The sequence below is a fragment of the Pimephales promelas genome, chromosome 5 (assembly GCF_988280905.1).
Source record: "Pimephales promelas chromosome 5, fPimPro1.hap1.1, whole genome shotgun sequence".
NCBI classification, from domain to species: Eukaryota; Metazoa; Chordata; class Actinopteri; order Cypriniformes; family Leuciscidae; genus Pimephales; species Pimephales promelas.
The window spans coordinates 7,504,511-7,530,864 of record NC_142773.1 but is presented as its reverse complement, the minus strand read 5'-3'; the positions used below and the strand labels follow the sequence as shown (position 1 = coordinate 7,530,864).

General features: G+C 35.8%; 1 protein-coding gene and 1 long non-coding RNA gene across 2 annotated transcripts in view; both read left to right on the top strand.

Annotated features, from left to right (window-relative positions):
• The first annotated feature begins 465 nt into the window (after window positions 1-465).
• LOC120462732 (uncharacterized) lies at window positions 466-2,697 on the top strand. Its single transcript, XR_016168618.1, has 3 exons — window positions 466-1,223; window positions 1,512-1,571; window positions 2,635-2,697. It is a non-coding gene; the product is annotated as an uncharacterized LOC120462732 (long non-coding RNA).
• Window positions 2,698-8,870: 6,173 nt separating this feature from the next.
• Window positions 8,871-26,354, top strand: part of LOC148981345 (uncharacterized) — a 28,307-nt gene continuing 10,823 nt past the window's right edge. Inside the window, exons 1-8 of the mRNA XM_089131672.1 lie at window positions 8,871-8,888; window positions 11,378-11,437; window positions 13,600-13,659; window positions 15,221-15,280; window positions 18,042-18,101; window positions 19,164-19,223; window positions 21,192-21,251; window positions 24,033-24,092. Coding sequence (XP_088987798.1) covers window positions 8,871-8,888; window positions 11,378-11,437; window positions 13,600-13,659; window positions 15,221-15,280; window positions 18,042-18,101; window positions 19,164-19,223; window positions 21,192-21,251; window positions 24,033-24,092 — 438 coding nt within the window. The remainder of the gene's footprint in view (window positions 8,889-11,377; window positions 11,438-13,599; window positions 13,660-15,220; window positions 15,281-18,041; window positions 18,102-19,163; window positions 19,224-21,191; window positions 21,252-24,032; window positions 24,093-26,354) is intronic.

Genomic DNA, 26,354 nt, shown 5'->3' with positions numbered 1-26,354 from the left:
GTGTCATTTGATAAATTATGACACTCTTAATGCAAAGTTGACATTGTTTAAAATGTCTTTGTTATGACAACTTGACATTAACAAAGACAAAAATGTCTTGATTATGACAACTTGACATTAATAAAGATAGAAATGTCTTTGTTTTGACAACTTGACATAAACCAAGTAATCATAACTAGTCCAACGTTTTCCACTTTACTTGATGTAAGGGGAAATATTAATGACACTGTTGTTAAAGCATTTGACAGTGTAATAATCTTTAATGACATCTTTATAAATAGTACAATGTGTTCCACTTTTTTATTTTTTTTTATTTGTTATGATTTCTTTGTTAATGTCAAGTTGTCATAACAAAGACATTTTAAACAATGTCAACTTTGCATTAAACTTAATGACAACAGTCATAAACATTCATAAAGACTCCTTCATGTTCATGACAGGTGTTATGTCATGTTTATGAGTGTCTTGTCAGTCTTAAGCACACCCCTTCAAATAGAGTGTTACCAATTATTTAATATATAAATACAACAACAAATACAATGTCTAGTAATGAAAATCTAGTAATGGAGTATATTACATTTCAAAATTGACCAAAGTGTTAGAACTAACCACAAAGAAGACACACACTTTCGTTTTTTGAGAAAATTAAATGCTTTTAAGTGCGGAAAATACGAGATGGTGCTCACTGCGGAACATAAAATCCACGGGGAGGAGTCGGATCCAGATCCAACTCCTCCCACCTTACATACACCTAAACCTAACCAACCAACTCCGCCCCCTGATCTCTAAACCCAACCCTAATCCTACCCATCTCCACCCCTTGGATCGTGATCCGACTCCTCCCCGTGGATCTCATGTTCTGCATTGAGGTGCTACTGGAAAATACAGCAGTTTAAATTTTTTTTAACAGTTTCTTCTTGATTTTTATTTCATTTAGGTCGGGGTGTGTTTGCCCCAACATTTATATTGAGAGGTTCGTTTATTGTTCAATATAAAGACATCAATAATGGTGAAGAGATAACCTATGATTATGGAGGACGTGACTTGCCATGGCGTTCTCGCTATGGCCAGAAAACGTGCGAGGTAGATATTTCCAAATGTTATTTAAAAATTGATACTATCATCGTCCAGTTGCTTGCTTCACATTTTTTTCTGTCTTCCAGTTTGTCCATGAGCCTGTCACTACAGCCTTGACAGGAAGTGAAGTCACATCTCCTAAAGAGGTTTGTTAATACTTTTCACAATTAAGTTTCACACGCCTTATAACATGATCTGACGTGAAATTATGTTATTGCTACTAAATGTGATTTTAGCTGTAAACTATTGTTAAAAACACACAAGTGTTGTAAAACAATAGTCTACTGCTGAGTCACATACAATAGTGAAATGAGTCCTCATAAACCGAATAATGTCCTCATAAACCATGATTAAACACACACAAGTGTTATAAAACAATATAGTCTACTGCTGAGTCACATTATAGCTCCTTTCTCCTTGTTTCTGTCTTCCAGTTTGTCCATGAGCCTGTCACTCCAGCCTTGACAAGAAGTGAAGTCACATCTCCTGAAGAGGTTTGTTAATACTTTTCACAATTAAGTTTCACACGCCTTATAACATGATCTGAATTGAAATTATGTTATTGCTACGAAATGTGATTTAGTGGTACACTATTGTTAAAAACACTTGTGTGTGTTAACTCTACCATGAGTAATGCTGCGTTCACGTGCTATGGAAAATAGGATATTTTCCACTTGTGAACTGGTATTTACCAGTGTGTTGCGTTCAAGTACTTTTGTTGTCGTAATGTGGTAAAAAGATGGAGATCCAGACCTGATATTTAGCTAAAACTATATTAGATTGCTTAAATCATCTGCAACAGCAAGAAAATGATTTATCAAAACTCAAAAGGTAAATAATATGCTGTATATTTTCTAGATCATGAATAGTATATATTTTTTTACCATTCACGACTCTCGCGGTGTTCTCCGCCATTTTGAAATGGTCAAATATTATTTTCATCTCGGCAACTTGTCCATTAAAATATTCTACGAGTTGCCCAGTGGTAAATACCACATGAGGGGGTGTTCATGTGTATTTTCCACGTCGGCTTTTGGTATTTACCATAATTACCATAGCACATGAACGCAGCATAAATAGACACAAGTCTTGTAAAACAATAGTCTACTGCTAAGTCACATACAATAGTCATATGAGTCCTCATAAACTGAATAATGTCCTCATAAACCATGAGTAAACACACACAAGTGTTGTAAAACAATAGTCAACTATGAGTCACATACAATAGTCAAATGAGTCCTCATAAACTGAATAATGTCCTCATAAACCATGATTAAACACACACAAGTGTTGTAAAACAATAGTCTACTGCTGAGTCACATACAATAGTCAAATGAGTCCTCATAAACTGAATAATGTCCTCATAAACCATGAGTAAACACACACAAGTGTTATAAAACAATAGTCTACTGCTGAGTCACATACAATAGTCAAATGAGTCCTCATAAACCGAATAATGTCCTCATAAACCATGAGTAAACACACACAAGTGTTGTAAAACAATAGTCTACTGCTGAGTCACATTATAGCTCCTTTCTCCTTGTTTCTGTCTTCCAGTTTGTCCATGAGCCTGTCACTCCAGCCTTGACAGGAAGTGAAGTCACATCTCCTGAAGAGGTTTGTTAATACTTTTCACAATTAAGTTTCACACGCCTTATAACATGATCTGAATTGAAATTATGTCATTGCTACGAATTGTGATTTAGTGGTACACAATTGTTAAAAACACTTGTGTGTGTTAACTCTACCATGAGTAATGCTGCGTTCACGTGCTATGGAAAATAGGATATTTTCCACTTGTGAACTGGTATTTACCAGTGTGTTGCGTTCAAGTACTTTTGTTGTCGTAATGTGGTAAAAAGATGGAGATCCAGACCTGATATTTAGCTAAAACTATATTAGATTGCTTAAATCATCTGCAACAGCAAGAAAATGATTTATCAAAACTCAAAAGGTAAATAATATGCTGCATATTTTCTAGATCATGAATAGTATATATTTTTTTACCATTCACGACTCTCGCGGTGTTCTCCGCCATTTTGAAATGGTCAAAGGTTATTTTCATCTCGGCAACTTGTCCATTAAAATATTCTACGAGTTGCCCAGTGGTAAATACCACATGAGGGGGTGTTCATGTGCATTTTCCACGTCGGCTTTTGGTATTTACCATAATTACGATAGCACATGAACGCAGCATAAATAAACACAAGTCTTGTAAAACAATAGTCTACTGCTGAGTCACATACAATAGTCATTTGAGTCCTCAAACCGAATAATGTCCTCATAAACCATGAGTAAACACACACAAGTGTTGTAAAACAATAGTCTACTGCTGAGTCACATACAATAGTCATATGAGTCCTCATAAACCGAATAATGTCCTCATAAACCATGAATAAACACACACAAGTGTTGTAAAACAATAGTCTACTGCTGAGTCACATACAATAGTCATATGAGTCCTCATAAACCGAATAATGTCCTCATAAACCATGAGTAAACACACACAAGTGTTATAAAACAATAGTCTACTGCTGAGTCACATACAATAGTCATATGAGTCCTCATAAACCGAATAATGTCCTCATAAACCATGAGTAAACACACACAAGTGTTGTAAAACAATAGTCTACTGCTGAGTCACATTATAGCTCCTTTCTCCTTGTTTCTGTCTTCCAGTTTGTCCATGAGCCTGTCACTCCAGCCTTGACAGGAAGTGAAGTCACATCACCTGAAGAGGTTTGTTAATACTTTTCACAATTAAGTTTCACACGCCTTATAACATGATCTGAATTGAAATTATGTCATTGCTACGAAATGTGATTTAGTGGTACACTATTGTTAAAAACACTTGTGTGTGTTAACTCTACCATGAGTAATGCTGCGTTCACGTGCTATGGAAAATAGGATATTTTCCACGTGTGAACTGGTATTTACCAGTGTGTTGCGTTCAAGTACTTTTGTTGTCGTAATGTGGTAAAAAGATGGAGATCCAGACCTGATATTTAGCTAAAACTATATTAGATTGCTTAAATCATCTGCAACAGCAAGAAAATGATTTATCAAAACTCAAAAGGTAAATAATATGCTGTATATTTTCTAGATCATGAATAGTATATATTTTTTTACCATTCACGACTCTCGCTGTGTTCTCCGCCATTTTGAAATGGTCAAAGGTTATTTTCATCTCGGCAACTTGTCCATTAAAATATTCTACGAGTTGCCCAGTGGTAAATACCACATGAGGGGGTGTTCATGTGCATTTTCCACGTCGGCTTTTGGTATTTACCATAATTACGATAGCACATGAACGCACCATAAATAGACACAAGTCTTGTAAAACAATAGTCTACTGCTGAGTCACATACAATAGTCATTTGAGTCCTCAAACCGAATAATGTCCTCATAAACCATGAATAAACACACACAAGTGTTGTAAAACAATAGTCTACTGCTGAGTCACACACAATAGTGAAATGAGTCCTCATTAAACCGAATAATGTCCTCATAAACCATGAATAAACACACACAAGTGTTGTAAAACAATAGTCTACTGCTGAGTCACATACAATAGTCATATGAGTCCTCATTAAACCGAATAATGTCCTCATAAACCATGAATAAACACACACAAGTGTTGTAAAACAATAGTCTACTGCTGAGTCACATACAATAGTCATATGAGTCCTCATTAAACCGAATAATGTCCTCATAAACCATGAATAAACACACACAAGTGTTGTAAAACAATAGTCTACTGCTGAGTCACATACAATAGTCAAATGAGTCCTCATAAACTGAATAATGTCCTCATAAACCATGAGTAAACACACACAAGTGTTGTAAAACAATAGTCTACTGCTGAGTCACATACAATAGTCATATGAGTCCTCATTAAACCGAATAATGTCCTCATAAACCATGAATAAACACACACAAGTGTTGTAAAACAATAGTCTACTGCTGAGTCACATACAATAGTCATATGAGTCCTCATTAAACCGAATAATGTCCTCATAAACCATGAATAAACACACACAAGTGTTGTAAAACAATAGTCTACTGCTGAGTCACATACAATAGTCATATGAGTCCTCATTAAACCGAATAATGTCCTCATAAACCATGAATAAACACACACAAGTGTTGTAAAACAATAGTCTACTGCTGAGTCACATACAATAGTCAAATGAGTCCTCATAAACTGAATAATGTCCTCATAAACCATGAGTAAACACACACAAGTGTTGTAAAACAATAGTCTACTGCTGAGTCACATACAATAGTCATATGAGTCCTCATTAAACCGAATAATGTCCTCATAAACCATGAGTAAACACACACAAGTGTTGTAAAACAATAGTCTACTGCTGAGTCACATACAATAGTCAAATGAGTCCTCATAAACTGAATAATGTCCTCATAAACCATGAGTAAACACACACAAGTGTTGTAAAACAATAGTCTACTGCTGAGTCACATACAATAGTCATATGAGTCCTCATAAACTGAATAATGTCCTCATAAACCATGAGTAAACACACACAAGTGTTGTAAAACAATAGTCTACTGCTGAGTCACATACAATAGTCAAATGAGTCCTCATAAACTGAATAATGTCCTCATAAACCATGAGTAAACACACACAAGTGTTATAAAACAATAGTCTACTGCTGAGTCACATACAATAGTCATATGAGTCCTCATAAACCGAATAATGTCCTCATAAACCATGAGTAAACACACACAAGTGTTGTAAAACAATAGTCAACTGCTGAGTCACATACAATAGTGAAATGAGTCCTCATTAAACCGAATAATGTCCTCATAAACCATGATTAAACACACACAAGTGTTGTAAAACAATAGTCAACTGCTGAGTCACATACAATAGTGAAATGAGTCCTCATAAACCTAATAATGTCCTCATAAACCATGAGTAAACACACACAAGTGTTGTAAAACAATAGTCTACTGCTGAGTCACATACAATAGTGAAATGAGTCCTCATAAACTGAATAATGTCCTCATAAACCAGGGGTCGGGAACCTATGGCTCGCGAGCCATATATGGCTCTTTTCAGGATTTTATATGGCTCTCCCAATTTTCAAATGCTGACTGAAAAAGTCTCTCAAAAAGTAAAATATTAAGAGACAATTTGAGATGCACCATGCAGCACTTGTTAATCACTTGTTTATGATGCCCGTTTCTCAATCTGTGTGGTGTCATAACACCGGACGAGAAGCGTGTTAGGACAGAAGTATCGCACACCGGACGAGAAGCGCGCGCCGCGTCTAAAGAGGTATTGAACACCGGACGCGCAAGTTTATGGCCGGCAATATAATGTTTAAACTAAAGACATTATGGAATTAAGATAATGTCTGTGCTATGTTATAATTGTACTGTACAATTAAATACAATCGTTGAAGTCTGCAGAACACTTTACCTCAGCAATTCTCATTTAAGCAGCTGATTTCTGAAAATGAATGTAAAAGTAAATATAAATTGCAGCACACAGTGAAGTCAGAAGTCCTACATTAACGACGGTTTGATACAAATAAAAGTACATTTTATATAAAACTATGTAAATGGCGCTCTGTGGCAAAGCAGGATTTCGAACAAGGTTCTGCTGAGCCGTTGCTGGGCGCCGCGGACAGACACTGAATGTGCCGCCGGTCACCACTCCTAGGGGGCTGTTAACACCTGGCCACTTCATGCGTTTTCTCAGATCGGATAGCTATCTGATTTATCAAAACGATTCCATTTACACGCTGGTCACATAAATGTGTTTTTGCAAAACGGATATAAATCCGATCTTCAATTCACGCGCTATGCAGATTTAATGAAGTGCGCGTCACCGAAAGCAACCGATATGAGCCGAAATTTGATCTTTGGCTAATTTCAAAAAAAGCAAAGACAGCAATAAAGAGAGCGGCAACAGTCCTGGTAAGATCATTTCTTTTCTTTAGACTACTTTTATGGTAGTGTTAATCGTCTGCATCTTACTTTCACTTTGATTTGCGATGCGGCGCGTTGGCTTGGCGTTCAGCTGCTCATCTGAGGTAATGCGTGTCGCAGTAGCGTCGTCATATCTGACTAAAATAGCATGACATATAGCCTATAATACGCTCTCACACGTTTATTTCTTAGCATTTTTGGGAGGAGTAAAATTTACATGTGGTTTCAACAACCAGATGCATTTTTACACATGTCCAGTTTCGTCTGGAATGCGGCCCAGACCACCTCCTGAAGTGGTTTGAGCGATCGGATTCAAATCCGTCTCAAATGCGTTTCGGGGGGGATTTACACCTGGTCTTTTCACGATCGGATCGCTATCCGATCTCAGAAAACGCTTGAAGTGGCCAGGTGTAAACGGCGGAGTCATAGGGAATAAAGTGTTTGAATTTTAAATGAGGCGCTGCGCTTCTCGTCCAGTGTGCTAAGAAACCAGCATTTCAGTGAACAAAATATCAGAAATCCCAAGTCTCCCGGAAGCATATTGAGCGTCTCCGGTCTCCCTGATGCCCGAAAATTAGTTAACATCTCCCGGAATAGAGCGACATAGAACATGCTGCGCGCATAACACGCGCGTATGTTATGTGTCTCGCGAAAGCTAGTCAGCCCCACCCCACACACAATTATTTTTTATTTTTTATTTTTTTTTGTGGAAAAAAGTGTTGTTGTAACGTTATATAACTACCAGAACTGCTACTAGTGCAAGTCGTATATTACTACTGTTGTTATAGGCCTATTACTGTTGTAAATTTGTCTAATATACGAGTGTAAACTTTGCTCTGGCTCTTTTGAAAAAAATCTCAATTTTGTTTAGTTTTTTTGGCTCTTCTTGGTAAAAAGGTTCCCGACCCCTGTCATAAACCATGAGTAAACACACACAAGTGTTGTAAAACAATAGTCTACTGCTGAGTCACATACAATAGTGAAATGAGTCCTCATAAACTGAATAATGTCCTCATAAACCATGAGTAAACACACACAAGTGTTGTAAAACAATAGTCTACTGCTGAGTCACATACAATAGTCAAATGAGTCCTCATAAACCGAATAATGTCCTCATAAACCATGATTAAACACACACAAGTGTTGTAAAACAATAGTCTACTGCTGAGTCACATACAATAGTGAAATGAGTCCTCATAAACTGAATAATGTCCTCAAAAACCATGAGTAAACACACACAAGTGTTGTAAAACAATAGTCTACTGCTGAGTCACATACAATAGTCATTTGAGTCCTCATAAACCGAATAATGTCCTCATAAACCATGAGTAAACACACACAAGTGTTGTAAAACAATAGTCTACTGCTGAGTCACATACAATAGTGAAATGAGTCCTCATAAACTGAATAATGTCCTCATAAACCATGAGTAAACACACACAAGTGTTGTAAAACAATAGTCTACTGCTGAGTCACATACAATAGTCATTTGAGTCCTCAAACCGAATAATGTCCTCATAAACCATGAGTAAACACACACAAGTGTTGTAAAACAATAGTCTACTGCTGAGTCACATACAATAGTGAAATGAGTCCTCATAAACTGAATAATGTCCTCATAAACCATGATTAAACACACACAAGTGTTATAAAACAATATAGTCTACTGCTGAGTCACATTATAGCTCCTTTCTCCTTGTTTCTGTCTTCCAGTTTGTCCATGAGCCTGTCACTCCAGCCTTGACAAGAAGTGAAGTCACATCTCCTGAAGAGGTTTGTTAATACTTTTCACAATTAAGTTTCACACGCCTTATAACATGATCTGAATTGAAATTATGTCATTGCTACGAAATGTGATTTAGTGGTACACTATTGTTAAAAACACTTGTGTGTGTTAACTCTACCATGAGTAATGCTGCGTTCACGTGCTATGGAAAATAGGATATTTTCCACTTGTGAACTGGTATTTACCAGTGTGTTGCGTTCAAGTACTTTTGTTGTCGTAATGTGGTAAAAAGATGGAGATCCAGACCTGATATTTAGCTAAAAGATTGCTTAAATCATCTGCAACAGCAAGAAAATGATTTATCAAAACTCAAAAGGTAAATAATATGCTGTATATTTTCTAGATCATGAATAGTATATATTTTTTTACCATTCACGACTCTCGCGGTGTTCTCCGCCATTTTGAAATGGTCAAAGGTTATTTTCATCTCGGCAACTTGTCCATTAAAATATTCTACGAGTTGCCCAGTGGTAAATACCACATGAGGGGGTGTTCATGTGCATTTTCCACGTCGGCTTTTGGTATTTACCATAATTACGATAGCACATGAACGCAGCATAAATACACACAAGTCTTGTAAAACAATAGTCTACTGCTGAGTCACATACAATAGTCATTTGAGTCCTCAAACCGAATAATGTCCTCATAAACCATGAGTAAACACACACAAGTGTTGTAAAACAATAGTCTACTGCTGAGTCACATACAATAGTCATTTGAGTCCTCAAACCGAATAATGTCCTCATAAACCATGAGTAAACACACACAAGTGTTGTAAAACAATAGTCTACTGCTGAGTCTCATACAATAGTCAAATGAGTCCTCATAAACTGAATAATGTCCTCATAAACCATGAGTAAACAGACACAAGTGTTGTAAAACAATAGTCTACTGCTGAGTCTCATACAATAGTCAAATGAGTCCTCATAAACTGAATAATGTCCTCATAAACCATGAGTTAACACACACAAGTGTTGTAAAACAATAGTCTACTGCTGAGTCACATACAATAGTCATATGAGTCCTCATAAACCGAATAATGTCCTCATAAACCATGAATAAACACACACAAGTGTTGTAAAACAATAGTCTACTGCTGAGTCACATACAATAGTCATATGAGTCCTCATTAAACCGAATAATGTCCTCATAAACCATGAGTAAACACACACAAGTGTTGTAAAACAATAGTCTACTGCTGAGTCACATACAATAGTCATATGAGTCCTCATTAAACTGAATAATGTCCTCATAAACCATGAGTAAACACACACAAGTGTTGTAAAACAATAGTCTACTGCTGAGTCATATACAATAGTCAAATGAGTCATCATAAACCGAATAATGTCCTCATAAACCATGAGTAAACACACACAAGTGTTGTAAAACAATAGTCTACTGCTGAGTCACATACAATAGTCATATGAGTCCTCATTAAACTGAATAATGTCCTCATAAACCATGAGTAAACACACACAAGTGTTGTAAAACAATAGTCTACTGCTGAGTCACATACAATAGTCATATGAGTCCTCATAAACTCAATAATGTCCTCATAAACCATGAGTAAACACACACAAGTCTTGTAAAACAATAGTCTACTGCTGAGTCACATACAATAGTCATTTGAGTCCTCAAACCGAATAATGTCCTCATAAACCATGAGTAAACACACACAAGTGTTATAAAACAATAGTCTACTGCTGAGTCACATACAATAGTCATTTGAGTCCTCAAACCGAATAATGTCCTCATAAACCATGAGTAAACACACACAAGTGTTGTAAAACAATAGTCTACTGCTGAGTCTCATACAATAGTCAAATGAGTCCTCATAAACTGAATAATGTCCTCATAAACCATGAGTTAACACACACAAGTGTTGTAAAACAATAGTCTACTGCTGAGTCACATACAATAGTCATATGAGTCCTCATAAACCGAATAATGTCCTCATAAACCATGAATAAACACACACAAGTGTTGTAAAACAATAGTCTACTGCTGAGTCACATACAATAGTCATATGAGTCCTCATTAAACCGAATAATGTCCTCATAAACCATGAGTAAACACACACAAGTGTTGTAAAACAATAGTCTACTGCTGAGTCACATACAATAGTCATATGAGTCCTCATTAAACTGAATAATGTCCTCATAAACCATGAGTAAACACACACAAGTGTTGTAAAACAATAGTCTACTGCTGAGTCATATACAATAGTCAAATGAGTCATCATAAACCGAATAATGTCCTCATAAACCATGAGTAAACACACACAAGTGTTGTAAAACAATAGTCTACTGCTGAGTCACATACAATAGTCATATGAGTCCTCATTAAACTGAATAATGTCCTCATAAACCATGAGTAAACACACACAAGTGTTGTAAAACAATAGTCTACTGCTGAGTCACATACAATAGTCATATGAGTCCTCATAAACTCAATAATGTCCTCATAAACCATGAGTAAACACACACAAGTGTTGTAAAACAATAGTCTACTGCTGAGTCACATTATAGCTCCTTTCTCCTTGTTTCTGTCTTCCAGTTTGTCCATGAGCCTGTCACTACAGCCTTGACAGGAAGTGAAGTCACATCTCCTGAAGAGGTTTGTTAATACTTTTCACAATTAAGTTTCACACGCCTTATAACATGATCTGAATTGAAATTATGTCATTGCTACGAAATGTGATTTAGTGGTACACTATTGTTAAAAACACTTGTGTGTGTTAACTCTACCATGAGTAATGCTGCGTTCACGTGCTATGGAAAATAGGTATTTTCCACTTGTGAACTGGTATTTACCAGTGTGTTGCGTTCAAGTACTTTTGTTGTCGTAATGTGGTAAAAAGATGGAGATCCAGACCTGATATTTAGCTAAAACTATATTAGATTGCTTAAATCATCTGCAACAGCAAGAAAATGATTTATCAAAACTCAAAAGGTAAATAATATGCTGCATATTTTCTAGATCATGAATAGTATATATTTTTTTACCATTCACGACTCTCGCGGTGTTCTCCGCCATTTTGAAATGGTCAAAGGTTATTTTCATCTCGGCAACTTGTCCATTAAAATATTCTACGAGTTGCCCAGTGGTAAATACCACATGAGGGGGTGTTCATGTGCATTTTCCACGTCGGCTTTTGGTATTTACCATAATTACGATAGCACATGAACGCAGCATAAATACACACAAGTCTTGTAAAACAATAGTCTACTGTTGAGTCACATACAATAGTCATTTGAGTCCTCAAACCGAATAATGTCCTCATAAACCATGAGTAAACACACACAAGTGTTGTAAAACAATAGTCTACTGCTGAGTCACATACAATAGTCATTTGAGTCCTCAAACCGAATAATGTCCTCATAAACCATGAGTAAACACACACAAGTGTTGTAAAACAATAGTCTACTGCTGAGTCACATACAATAGTCATTTGAGTCCTCAAACCGAATAATGTCCTCATAAACCATGAGTAAACACACACAAGTGTTGTAAAACAATAGTCTACTGCTGAGTCACATACAATAGTCATTTGAGTCCTCAAACCGAATAATGTCCTCATAAACCATGAATAAACACACACAAGTGTTGTAAAACAATAGTCTACTGCTGAGTCACATACAATAGTCATATGAGTCCTCATAAACCGAATAATGTCCTCATAAACCATGAGTAAACACACACAAGTGTTATAAAACAATAGTCTACTGCTGAGTCACATACAATAGTCATATGAGTCCTCATAAACCGAATAATGTCCTCATAAACCATGAGTAAACACACACAAGTGTTATAAAACAATAGTCTACTGCTGAGTCACATACAATAGTCATATGAGTCCTCATAAACCGAATAATGTCCTCATAAACCATGATTAAACACACACAAGTGTTGTAAAACAATAGTCTACTGCTGAGTCACATACAATAGTCATTTGAGTCCTCAAACCGAATAATGTCCTCATAAACCATGAATAAACACACACAAGTGTTGTAAAACAATAGTCTACTGCTGAGTCACATACAATAGTCATATGAGTCCTCATAAACCGAATAATGTCCTCATAAACCATGAGTAAACACACACAAGTGTTATAAAACAATAGTCTACTGCTGAGTCACATACAATAGTCATATGAGTCCTCATAAACCGAATAATGTCCTCATAAACCATGAGTAAACACACACAAGTGTTATAAAACAATAGTCTACTGCTGAGTCACATACAATAGTCATATGAGTCCTCATAAACCGAATAATGTCCTCATAAACCATGATTAAACACACACAAGTGTTGTAAAACAATAGTCTACTGCTGAGTCACATACAATAGTCATTTGAGTCCTCAAACCGAATAATGTCCTCATAAACCATGAATAAACACACACAAGTGTTGTAAAACAATAGTCTACTGCTGAGTCACATACAATAGTCATATGAGTCCTCATAAACCGAATAATGTCCTCATAAACCATGAGTAAACACACACAAGTGTTATAAAACAATAGTCTACTGCTGAGTCACATACAATAGTCATATGAGTCCTCATAAACCGAATAATGTCCTCATAAACCATGAGTAAACACACACAAGTGTTATAAAACAATAGTCTACTGCTGAGTCACATACAATAGTCATATGAGTCCTCATAAACTCAATAATGTCCTCATAAACCATGAATAAACACACACAAGTGTTGTAAAACAATAGTCTACTGCTGAGTCACATTATAGCTCCTTTCTCCTTGTTTCTGTCTTCCAGTTTGTCCATGAGCCTGTCACTACAGCCTTGACAGGAAGTGAAGTCACATCACCTGAAGAGGTTTGTTAATACTTTTCACAATTAAGTTTCACACGCCTTATAACATGATCTGAATTGAAATTATGTCATTGCTACGAAATGTGATTTAGTGGTACACTATTGTTAAAAACACTTGTGTGTGTTAACTCTACCATGAGTAATGCTGCGTTCACGTGCTATGGAAAATAGGATATTTTCCACGTGTGAACTGGTATTTACCAGTGTGTTGCGTTCAAGTACTTTTGTTGTCGTAATGTGGTAAAAAGATGGAGATCCAGACCTGATATTTAGCTAAAACTATATTAGATTGCTTAAATCATCTGCAACAGCAAGAAAATTATTTATCAAAACTCAAAAGGTAAATAATATGCTGTATATTTTCTAGATCATGAATAGTATATATTTTTTTACCATTCACGACTCTCGCTGTGTTCTCCGCCATTTTGAAATGGTCAAAGGTTATTTTCATCTCGGCAACTTGTCCATTAAAATATTCTACGAGTTGCCCAGTGGTAAATACCACATGAGGGGGTGTTCATGTGCATTTTCCACGTCGGCTTTTGGTATTTACCATAATTACGATAGCACATGAACGCAGCATAAATACACACAAGTCTTGTAAAACAATAGTCTACTGTTGAGTCACATACAATAGTCATTTGAGTCCTCAAACCGAATAATGTCCTCATAAACCATGAGTAAACACACACAAGTGTTGTAAAACAATAGTCTACTGCTGAGTCACATACAATAGTCATTTGAGTCCTCAAACCGAATAATGTCCTCATAAACCATGAGTAAACACACACAAGTGTTGTAAAACAATAGTCTACTGCTGAGTCACATACAATAGTCATTTGAGTCCTCAAACCGAATAATGTCCTCATAAACCATGAGTAAACACACACAAGTGTTGTAAAACAATAGTCTACTGCTGAGTCACATACAATAGTCATTTGAGTCCTCAAACCGAATAATGTCCTCATAAACCATGAATAAACACACACAAGTGTTGTAAAACAATAGTCTACTGCTGAGTCACATACAATAGTCATATGAGTCCTCATAAACCGAATAATGTCCTCATAAACCATGAGTAAACACACACAAGTGTTATAAAACAATAGTCTACTGCTGAGTCACATACAATAGTCATATGAGTCCTCATAAACCGAATAATGTCCTCATAAACCATGAGTAAACACACACAAGTGTTATAAAACAATAGTCTACTGCTGAGTCACATACAATAGTCATATGAGTCCTCATAAACCGAATAATGTCCTCATAAACCATGAATAAACACACACAAGTGTTGTAAAACAATAGTCTACTGCTGAGTCACATACAATAGTCATATGAGTCCTCATAAACCGAATAATGTCCTCATAAACCATGATTAAACACACACAAGTGTTGTAAAACAATAGTCTACTGCTGAGTCACATACAATAGTCATATGAGTCCTCATAAACCGAATAATGTCCTCATAAACCATGAGTAAACACACACAAGTGTTGTAAAACAATAGTCTACTGCTGAGTCACATTATAGCTCCTTTCTCCTTGTTTCTGTCTTCCAGTTTGTCCATGAGCCTGTCACTACAGCCTTGACAGGAAGTGAAGTCACATCACCTGAAGAGGTTTGTTAATACTTTTCACAATTAAGTTTCACACGCCTTATAACATGATCTGAATTGAAATTATGTCATTGCTACGAAATGTGATTTAGTGGTACACTATTGTTAAAAACACTTGTGTGTGTTAACTCTACCATGAGTAATGCTGCGTTCACGTGCTATGGAAAATAGGATATTTTCCACGTGTGAACTGGTATTTACCAGTGTGTTGCGTTCAAGTACTTTTGTTGTCGTAATGTGGTAAAAAGATGGAGATCCAGACCTGATATTTAGCTAAAACTATATTAGATTGCTTAAATCATCTGCAACAGCAAGAAAATGATTTATCAAAACTCAAAAGGTAAATAATATGCTGTATATTTTCTAGATCATGAATAGTATATATTTTTTTACCATTCACGACTCTCGCTGTGTTCTCCGCCATTTTGAAATGGTCAAAGGTTATTTTCATCTCGGCAACTTGTCCATTAAAATATTCTACGAGTTGCCCAGTGGTAAATACCACATGAGGGGGTGTTCATGTGCATTTTCCACGTCGGCTTTTGGTATTTACCATAATTACGATAGCACATGAACGCACCATAAATAGACACAAGTCTTGTAAAACAATAGTCTACTGCTGAGTCACATACAATAGTCATTTGAGTCCTCAAACCGAATAATGTCCTCATAAACCATGAATAAACACACACAAGTGTTGTAAAACAATAGTCTACTGCTGAGTCACACACAATAGTGAAATGAGTCCTCATAAACTGAATAATGTCCTCATAAACCATGAATAAACACACACAAGTGTTGTAAAACAATAGTCTACTGCTGAGTCACATACAATAGTCATATGAGTCCTCATTAAACCGAATAATGTCCTCATAAACCATGAATAAACACACACAAGTGTTGTAAAACAATAGTCTACTGCTGAGTCACATACAATAGTCATATGAGTCCTCATTAAACCGAATAATGTCCTCATAAACCATGAGTAAACACACACAAGTGTTGTAAAACAATAGTCTACTGCTGAGTCACATACAATAGTCATATGAGTCCTCATTAAACCGAATAATGTCCTCATAAACCATGAGTAAACACACACAAGTGTTGTAAAACAATAGTCTACTGCTGAGTCACATACAATAGTCAAATGAGTCCTCATAAACTGAATAATGTCCTCATAAACCATGAGTAAACACACACAAGTGTTGTAAAACAATAGTCTACTGCTGAGTCACATACAATAGTCAAATGAGTCCTCATAAACCATGAGTAAACACACACAAGTGTTGTAAAACAATAGTCAACTGCTGAGTTACATACAATAGTCAAATGAGTCCTCATAAACCGAATAATGTCCTCATAAACCATGAGTAAACACACACAAGTGTTATAAAACAATAGTCTACTGCTGAGTCACATACAATAGTCAAATGAGTCCTCATAAACTGAATAATGTCCTCATAAACCATGAGTTAACACACACAAGTCTTGTAAAACAATAGTCTACTGCTGAGTCACATACAATAGTCAAATGAGTCCTCATTAAACCGAATAATGTCCTCATAAACCATGAGTAAACACACACAAGTGTTGTAAAACAATAGTCAACTGCTGAGTCACATACAATAGTGAAATGAGTCCTCATAAACCTAATAATGTCCTCATAAACCATGAGTAAACACACACAAGTGTTGTAAAACAATAGTCTACTGCTGAGTCACATACAATAGTGAAATGAGTCCTCATAAACTGAATAATGTCCTCATAAACCATGAGTAAACACACACAAGTGTTGTAAAACAATAGTCTACTGCTGAGTCACATACAATAGTCATATGAGTCCTCATAAACCGAATAATGTCCTCATAAACCATGAGTAAACACACACAAGTGTTGTAAAACAATAGTCTACTGCTGAGTCACATACAATAGTCATTTGAGTCCTCAAACCGAATAATGTCCTCATAAACCATGAATAAACACACACAAGTGTTGTAAAACAATAGTCTACTGCTGAGTCACATACAATAGTGAAATGAGTCCTCATAAACTGAATAATGTCCTCATAAACCATGAGTAAACACACACAAGTGTTGTAAAACAATAGTCTACTGCTGAGTCACATACAATAGTCAAATGAGTCCTCATAAACCGAATAATGTCCTCATAAACCATGATTAAACACACACAAGTGTTGTAAAACAATAGTCTACTGCTGAGTCACATACAATAGTGAAATGAGTCCTCATAAACTGAATAATGTCCTCATAAACCATGAGTAAACACACACAAGTGTTGTAAAACAATAGTCTACTGCTGAGTCACATACAATAGTCAAATGAGTCCTCATAAACCGAATAATGTCCTCATAAACCATGATTAAACACACACAAGTGTTGTAAAACAATAGTCTACTGCTGAGTCACATACAATAGTGAAATGAGTCCTCATAAACTGAATAATGTCCTCATAAACCATGAGTAAACACACACAAGTGTTGTAAAACAATAGTCTACTGCTGAGTCACATACAATAGTCATTTGAGTCCTCAAACCGAATAATGTCCTCATAAACCATGAATAAACACACACAAGTGTTGTAAAACAATAGTCTACTGCTAAGTCACATACAATAGTGAAATGAGTCCTCATAAACTGAATAATGTCCTCATAAACCATGAGTTAACACACACAAGTGTTATAAAACAATATAGTCTACTGCTGAGTCACATTATAGCTCCTTTCTCCTTGTTTCTGTCTTCCAGTTTGTCCATGAGCCTGTCACTCCAGCCTTGACAAGAAGTGAAGTCACATCTCCTGAAGAGGTTTGTTAATACTTTTCACAATTAAGTTTCACACGCCTTATAACATGATCTGAATTGAAATTATGTCATTGCTACGAAATGTGATTTAGTGGTACACTATTGTTAAAAACACTTGTGTGTGTTAACTCTACCATGAGTAATGCTGCGTTCACGTGCTATGGAAAATAGGATATTTTCCACTTGTGAACTGGTATTTACCAGTGTGTTGCGTTCAAGTACTTTTGTTGTCGTAATGTGGTAAAAAGATGGAGATCCAGACCTGATATTTAGCTAAAACTATATTAGATTGCTTAAATCATCTGCAACAGCAAGAAAATGATTTATCAAAACTCAAAAGGTAAATAATATGCTGCATATTTTCTAGATCATGAATAGTATATATTTTTTTACCATTCACGACTCTCGCGGTGTTCTCCGCCATTTTGAAATGGTCAAAGGTTATTTTCATCTCGGCAACTTGTCCATTAAAATATTCTACGAGTTGCCCAGTGGTAAATACCACATGAGGGGGTGTTCATGTGCATTTTCCACGTCGGCTTTTGGTATTTACCATAATTACGATAGCACATGAACGCAGCATAAATAAACACAAGTCTTGTAAAACAATAGTCTACTGCTGAGTCACATACAATAGTCATTTGAGTCCTCAAACCGAATAATGTCCTCATAAACCATGAGTAAACACACACAAGTGTTGTAAAACAATAGTCTACTGCTGAGTCACATACAATAGTCATATGAGTCCTCATAAACCGAATAATGTCCTCATAAACCATGAATAAACACACACAAGTGTTGTAAAACAATAGTCTACTGCTGAGTCACATACAATAGTCATATGAGTCCTCATAAACCGAATAATGTCCTCATAAACCATGAGTAAACACACACAAGTGTTATAAAACAATAGTCTACTGCTGAGTCACATACAATAGTCATATGAGTCCTCATAAACCGAATAATGTCCTCATAAACCATGAGTAAACACACACAAGTGTTGTAAAACAATAGTCTACTGCTGAGTCACATTATAGCTCCTTTCTCCTTGTTTCTGTCTTCCAGTTTGTCCATGAGCCTGTCACTCCAGCCTTGACAGGAAGTGAAGTCACATCACCTGAAGAGGTTTGTTAATACTTTTCACAATTAAGTTTCACACGCCTTATAACATGATCTGAATTGAAATTATGTCATTGCTACGAAATGTGATTTAGTGGTACACTATTGTTAAAAACACTTGTGTGTGTTAACTCTACCATGAGTAATGCTGCGTTCACGTGCTATGGAAAATAGGATATTTTCCACTTGTGAACTGGTATTTACCAGTGTGTTGCGTTCAAGTACTTTTGTTGTCGTAATGTGGTAAAAAGATGGAGATCCAGACCTGATATTTAGCTAAAAGATTGCTTAAATCATCTGCAACAGCAAGAAAATGATTTATCAAAACTCAAAAGGTAAATAATATGCTGTATATTTTCTAGATCATGAATAGTATATATTTTTTTACCATTCACGACTCTCGCGGTGTTCTCCGCCATTTTGAAATGGTCAAAGGTTATTTTCATCTCGGCAACTTGTCCATTAAAATATTCTACGAGTTGCCCAGTGGTAAATACCACATGAGGGGGTGTTCATGTGCATTTTCCACGTCGGCTTTTGGTATTTACCATAATTACGATAGCACATGAACGCAGCATAAATACACACAAGTCTTGTAAAACAATAGTCTACTGCTGAGTCACATACAATAGTCATTTGAGTCCTCAAACCGAATAATGTCCTCATAAACCATGAGTAAACACACACAAGTGTTGTAAAACAATAGTCTACTGCTGAGTCTCATACAATAGTCAAATGAGTCCTCATAAACTGAATAATGTCCTCATAAACCATGAGTTAACACACACAAGTGTTGTAAAACAATAGTCTACTGCTGAGTCACATACAATAGTCATATGAGTCCTCATAAACCGAATAATGTCCTCATAAACCATGAATAAACACACACAAGTGTTGTAAAACAATAGTCTACTGCTGAGTCACATACAATAGTCATATGAGTCCTCATTAAACCGAATAATGTCCTCATAAACCATGAGTAAACACACACAAGTGTTGTAAAACAATAGTCTACTGCTGAGTCACATACAATAGTCATATGAGTCCTCATTAAACTGAATAATGTCCTCATAAACCATGAGTAAACACACACAAGTGTTGTAAAACAATAGTCTACTGCTGAGTCATATACAATAGTCAAATGAGTCATCATAAACCGAATAATGTCCTCATAAACCATGAGTAAACACACACAAGTGTTGTAAAACAATAGTCTACTGCTGAGTCACATACAATAGTCATATGAGTCCTCATTAAACTGAATAATGTCCTCATAAACCATGAGTAAACACACACAAGTGTTGTAAAACAATAGTCTACTGCTGAGTCACATACAATAGTCATATGAGTCCTCATAAACTCAATAATGTCCTCATAAACCATGAGTAAACACACACAAGTGTTGTAAAACAATAGTCTACTGCTGAGTCACATACAATAGTCATATGAGTCCTCATAAACTGAATAATGTCCTCATAAACCATGAGTAAACACACACAAGTGTTGTAAAACAATAGTCTACTGCTGAGTCACATACAATAGTCATATGAGTCCTCATAAACTCAATAATGTCCTCATAAACCATGAGTAAACACACACAAGTCTTGTAAAACAATAGTCTACTGCTGAGTCACATACAATAGTCATATGAGTCCTCATTAAACTGAATAATGTCCTCATAAACCATGAGTAAACACACACAAGTGTTGTAAAACAATAGTCTACTGCTGAGTCATATACAATAGTCAAATGAGTCATCATAAACCGAATAATGTCCTCATAAACCATGAGTAAACACACACAAGTGTTGTAAAACAATAGTCTACTGCTGAGTCACATACAATAGTCATATGAGTCCTCATTAAACTGAATAATGTCCTCATAAACCATGAGTAAACACACACAAGTGTTGTAAAACAATAGTCTACTGCTGAGTCACATTATAGCTCCTTTCTCCTTGTTTCTGTCTTCCAGTTTGTCCATGAGCCTGTCACTACAGCCTTGACAGGAAGTGAAGTCACATCACCTGAAGAGGTTTGTTAATACTTTTCACAATTAAGTTTCACACGCCTTATAACATGATCTGAATTGAAATTATGTCATTGCTACGAAATGTGATTTAGTGGTACACTATTGTTAAAAACACTTGTGTGTGTTAACTCTACCATGAGTAATGCTGCGTTCACGTGCTATGGAAAATAGGTATTTTCCACTTGTGAACTGGTATTTACCAGTGTGTTGCGTTCAAGTACTTTTGTTGTCGTAATGTGGTAAAAAGATGGAGATCCAGACCTGATATTTAGCTAAAACTATATTAGATTGCTTAAATCATCTGCAACAGCAAGAAAATGATTTATCAAAACTCAAAAGGTAAATAATATGCTGCATATTTTCTAGATCATGAATAGTATATATTTTTTTACCATTCACGACTCTCGCGGTGTTCTCCGCCATTTTGAAATGGTCAAAGGTTATTTTCATCTCGGCAACTTGTCCATTAAAATATTCTACGAGTTGCCCAGTGGTAAATACCACATGAGGGGGTGTTCATGTGCATTTTCCACGTCGGCTTTTGGTATTTACCATAATTACGATAGCACATGAACGCAGCATAAATACACACAAGTCTTGTAAAACAATAGTCTACTGTTGAGTCACATACAATAGTCATTTGAGTCCTCAAACCGAATAATGTCCTCATAAACCATGAGTAAACACACACAAGTGTTGTAAAACAATAGTCTACTGCTGAGTCACATACAATAGTCATATGAGTCCTCATAAACTGAATAATGTCCTCATAAACCATGATTAAACACACACAAGTGTTGTAAAACAATAGTCTACTGCTGAGTCACATTAAATAGTGAAATAAGTCCTCATAAACTGAATAATGTCCTCATAAACCATGAGTTAACACACACAAGTGTTATAAAACAATAGTCTACTGCTGAGTCACATACAATAGTCATATGAGTCCTCATAAACCTAATAATGTCCTCATAAACCATGAGTAAACACACACAAGTGTTGTAAAGCAATAGTCTACTGCTGAGTCACATACAATAGTCATATGAGTCCTCATTAAACCGAATAATGTCCTCATAAACCATGAGTAAACACACACAAGTGTTATAAAACAATAGTCTACTGCTGAGTCACATACAATAGTCATATGAGTCCTCATAAACCTAATAATGTCCTCATAAACCATGATTAAACACACACAAGTGTTGTAAAACAATAGTCTACTGCTGAGTCACATACAATAGTCATATGAGTCCTCATAAACCGAATAATGTCCTCATAAACCATGATTAAACACACACAAGTGTTGTAAAACAATAGTCTACTGCTGAGTCACATACAATAGTGAAATGAGTCCTCATAAACTGAATAATGTCCTCATAAACCATGAGTAAACACACACAAGTGTTGTAAAACAATAGTCTACTGCTGAGTCACATACAATAGTCATATGAGTCCTCATTAAACCGAATAATGTCCTCATAAACCATGAGTAAACACACACAAGTGTTGTAAAACAATAGTCTACTGCTGAGTCACATACAATAGTCATATGAGTCCTCATTAAACCGAATAATGTCCTCATAAACCATGAATAAACACACACAAGTGTTATAAAACAATAGTCTACTGCTGAGTCACATACAATAGTCATATGAGTCCTCATAAACCGAATAATGTCCTCATAAACCATGATTAAACACACACAAGTGTTGTAAAACAATAGTCTACTGCTGAGTCACATACAATAGTCATATGAGTCCTCATAAACCTAATAATGTCCTCATAAACCATGATTAAACACACACAAGTGTTGTAAAGCAATAGTCTACTGCTGAGTCACATACAATAGTCATATGAGTCCTCATTAAACCGAATAATGTCCTCATAAACCATGAGTAAACACACACAAGTGTTATAAAACAATAGTCTACTGCTGAGTCACATACAATAGTCATATGAGTCCTCATAAACCTAATAATGTCCTCATAAACCATGATTAAACACACACAAGTGTTGTAAAACAATAGTCTACTGCTGAGTCACATACAATAGTCATATGAGTCCTCATAAACCGAATAATGTCCTCATAAACCATGATTAAACACACACAAGTGTTGTAAAACAATAGTCTACTGCTGAGTCACATACAATAGTCATATGAGTCCTCATAAACCGAATAATGTCCTCATAAACCATGAGTAAACACACACAAGTGTTGTAAAACAATAGTCTACTGCTGAGTCACATACAATAGTCATTTGAGTCCTCAAACCGAATAATGTCCTCATAAACCATGAATAAACACACACAAGTGTTGTAAAACAATAGTCTACTGCTGAGTCACATACAATAGTGAAATGAGTCCTCATAAACTGAATAATGTCCTCATAAACCATGAGTAAACACACACAAGTGTTGTAAAACAATAGTCTACTGCTGAGTCACATACAATAGTCATATGAGTCCTCATTAAACCGAATAATGTCCTCATAAACCATGAGTAAACACACACAAGTGTTGTAAAACAATAGTCTACTGCTGAGTCACATACAATAGTGAAATGAGTCCTCATAAACTGAATAATGTCCTCATAAACCATGAGTAAACACACACAAGTGTTGTAAAACAATAGTCTACTGCTGAGTCACATACAATAGTGAAATGAGTCCTCATAAACCGAATAATGTCCTCATAAACCATGAGTAAACACACACAAGTGTTGTAAAACAATAGTCTACTGCTGAGTCACATTATAGCTCCTTTCTCCTTGTTTCTGTCTTCCAGTTTGTCCATGAGCCTGTCACTACAGCCTTGACAGGAAGTGAAGTCACATCTCCTGAAGAGGTTTGTTAATACTTTTCACAATTAAGTTTCACACGCCTTATAACATGATCTGAATTGAAATTATGTCATTGCTACGAAATGTGATTTAGTGGTACACAATTGTTAAAAACACTTGTGTGTGTTAACTCTACCATGAGTAATGCTGCGTTCACGTGCTATGGAAAATAGGATATTTTCCACTTGTGAACTGGTATTTACCAGTGTGTTGCGTTCAAGTACTTTTGTTGTCGTAATGTGGTAAAAAGATGGAGATCCAGACCTGATATTTAGCTAAAACTATATTAGATTGCTTAAATCATCTGCAACAGCAAGAAAATGATTTATCAAAACTCAAAAGGTAAATAATATGCTGTATATTTTCTAGATCATGAATAGTATATATTTTTTTACCATTCACGACTCTCGCGGTGTTCTCCGCCATTTTGAAATGGTCAAAGGTTATTTTCATCTCGGCAACTTGTCCATTAAAATATTCTACGAGTTGCCCAGTGGTAAATACCACATGAGGGGGTGTTCATGTGCATTTTCCACGTCGGCTTTTGGTATTTACCATAATTACCATAGCACATGAACGCACCATAAATAGACACAAGTGTTGTAAAACAAAAGTCTACTGCTGAGTCACATACAATAGTCATTTGAGTCCTCAAACCGAATAATGTCCTCATAAACCATGAATAAACACACACAAGTGTTGTAAAACAATAGTCTACTGCTAAGTCACATACAATAGTGAAATGAGTCCTCATAAACTGAATAATGTCCTCATAAACCATGAGTTAACACACACAAGTGTTATAAAACAATAGTCTACTGCTGAGTCACATACAATAGTCATATGAGTCCTCATAAACCTAATAATGTCCTCATAAACCATGAGTAAACACACACAAGTGTTGTAAAACAATAGTCTACTGCTGAGTCACATACAATAGTCATATGAGTCCTCATTAAACCGAATAATGTCCTCATAAACCATGAGTAAACACACACAAGTGTTGTAAAACAATAGTCTACTGCTGAGTCACATACAATAGTGAAATGAGTCCTCATTAAACTGAATAATGTCCTCATAAACCATGAATAAACACACACAAGTGTTGTAAAACAATAGTCTACTGCTGAGTCACATACAATAGTCAAATGAGTCCTCATTAAACTGAATAATGTCCTCATAAACCATGAATAAACACACACAAGTGTTGTAAAACAATAGTCTACTGCTGAGTCACATACAATAGTCATATGAGTCCTCATAAACCGAATAATGTCCTCATAAACCATGAGTAAACACACACAAGTGTTGTAAAACAATAGTCTACTGCTGAGTCACATACAATAGTGAAATGAGTCCTCATAAACTGAATAATGTCCTCATAAACCATGAGTAAACACACACAAGTGTTGTAAAACAATAGTCTACTGCTGAGTCACATACAATAGTGAAATGAGTCCTCATAAACTGAATAATGTCCTCATAAACCATGAATAAACACACACAAGTGTTGTAAAACAATAGTCTACTGCTGAGTCACATACAATAGTCAAATGAGTCCTCATAAACTGAATAATGTCCTCATAAACCATGAATAAACACACACAAGTGTTATAAAACAATAGTCTACTGCTGAGTCACATACAATAGTCAAATGAGTCCTCATAAACCGAATAATGTCCTCATAAACCATGAGTAAACACACACAAGTGTTGTAAAACAATAGTCTACTGCTGAGTCACATACAATAGTCAAATGAGTCCTCATAAACCGAATAATGTCCTCATAAACCATGAGTTAACACACACAAGTGTTGTAAAACAATAGTCTACTGCTGAGTCACATACAATAGTCAAATGAGTCCTCATAAACCGAATAATGTCCTCATAAACCATGAGTAAACACACACAAGTGTTGTAAAACAATAGTCTACTGCTGAGTCACATACAATAGTCATATGAGTCCTCATTAAACCGAATAATGTCCTCATAAACCATGAGTAAACACACACAAGTGTTGTAAAACAATAGTCTACTGCTGAGTCACATACAATAGTCATTTGAGTCCTCAAACCGAATAATGTCCTCATAAACCATGAGTAAACACACACAAGTGTTGTAAAACAATAGTTTACTGCTGAGTCTCATACAATAGTCAAATGAGTCCTCATAAACCGAATAATGTCCTCATAAACCATGAGTAAACACACACAAGTGTTATAAAACAATAGTCTACTGCTGAGTCACATACAATAGTCATTTGAGTCC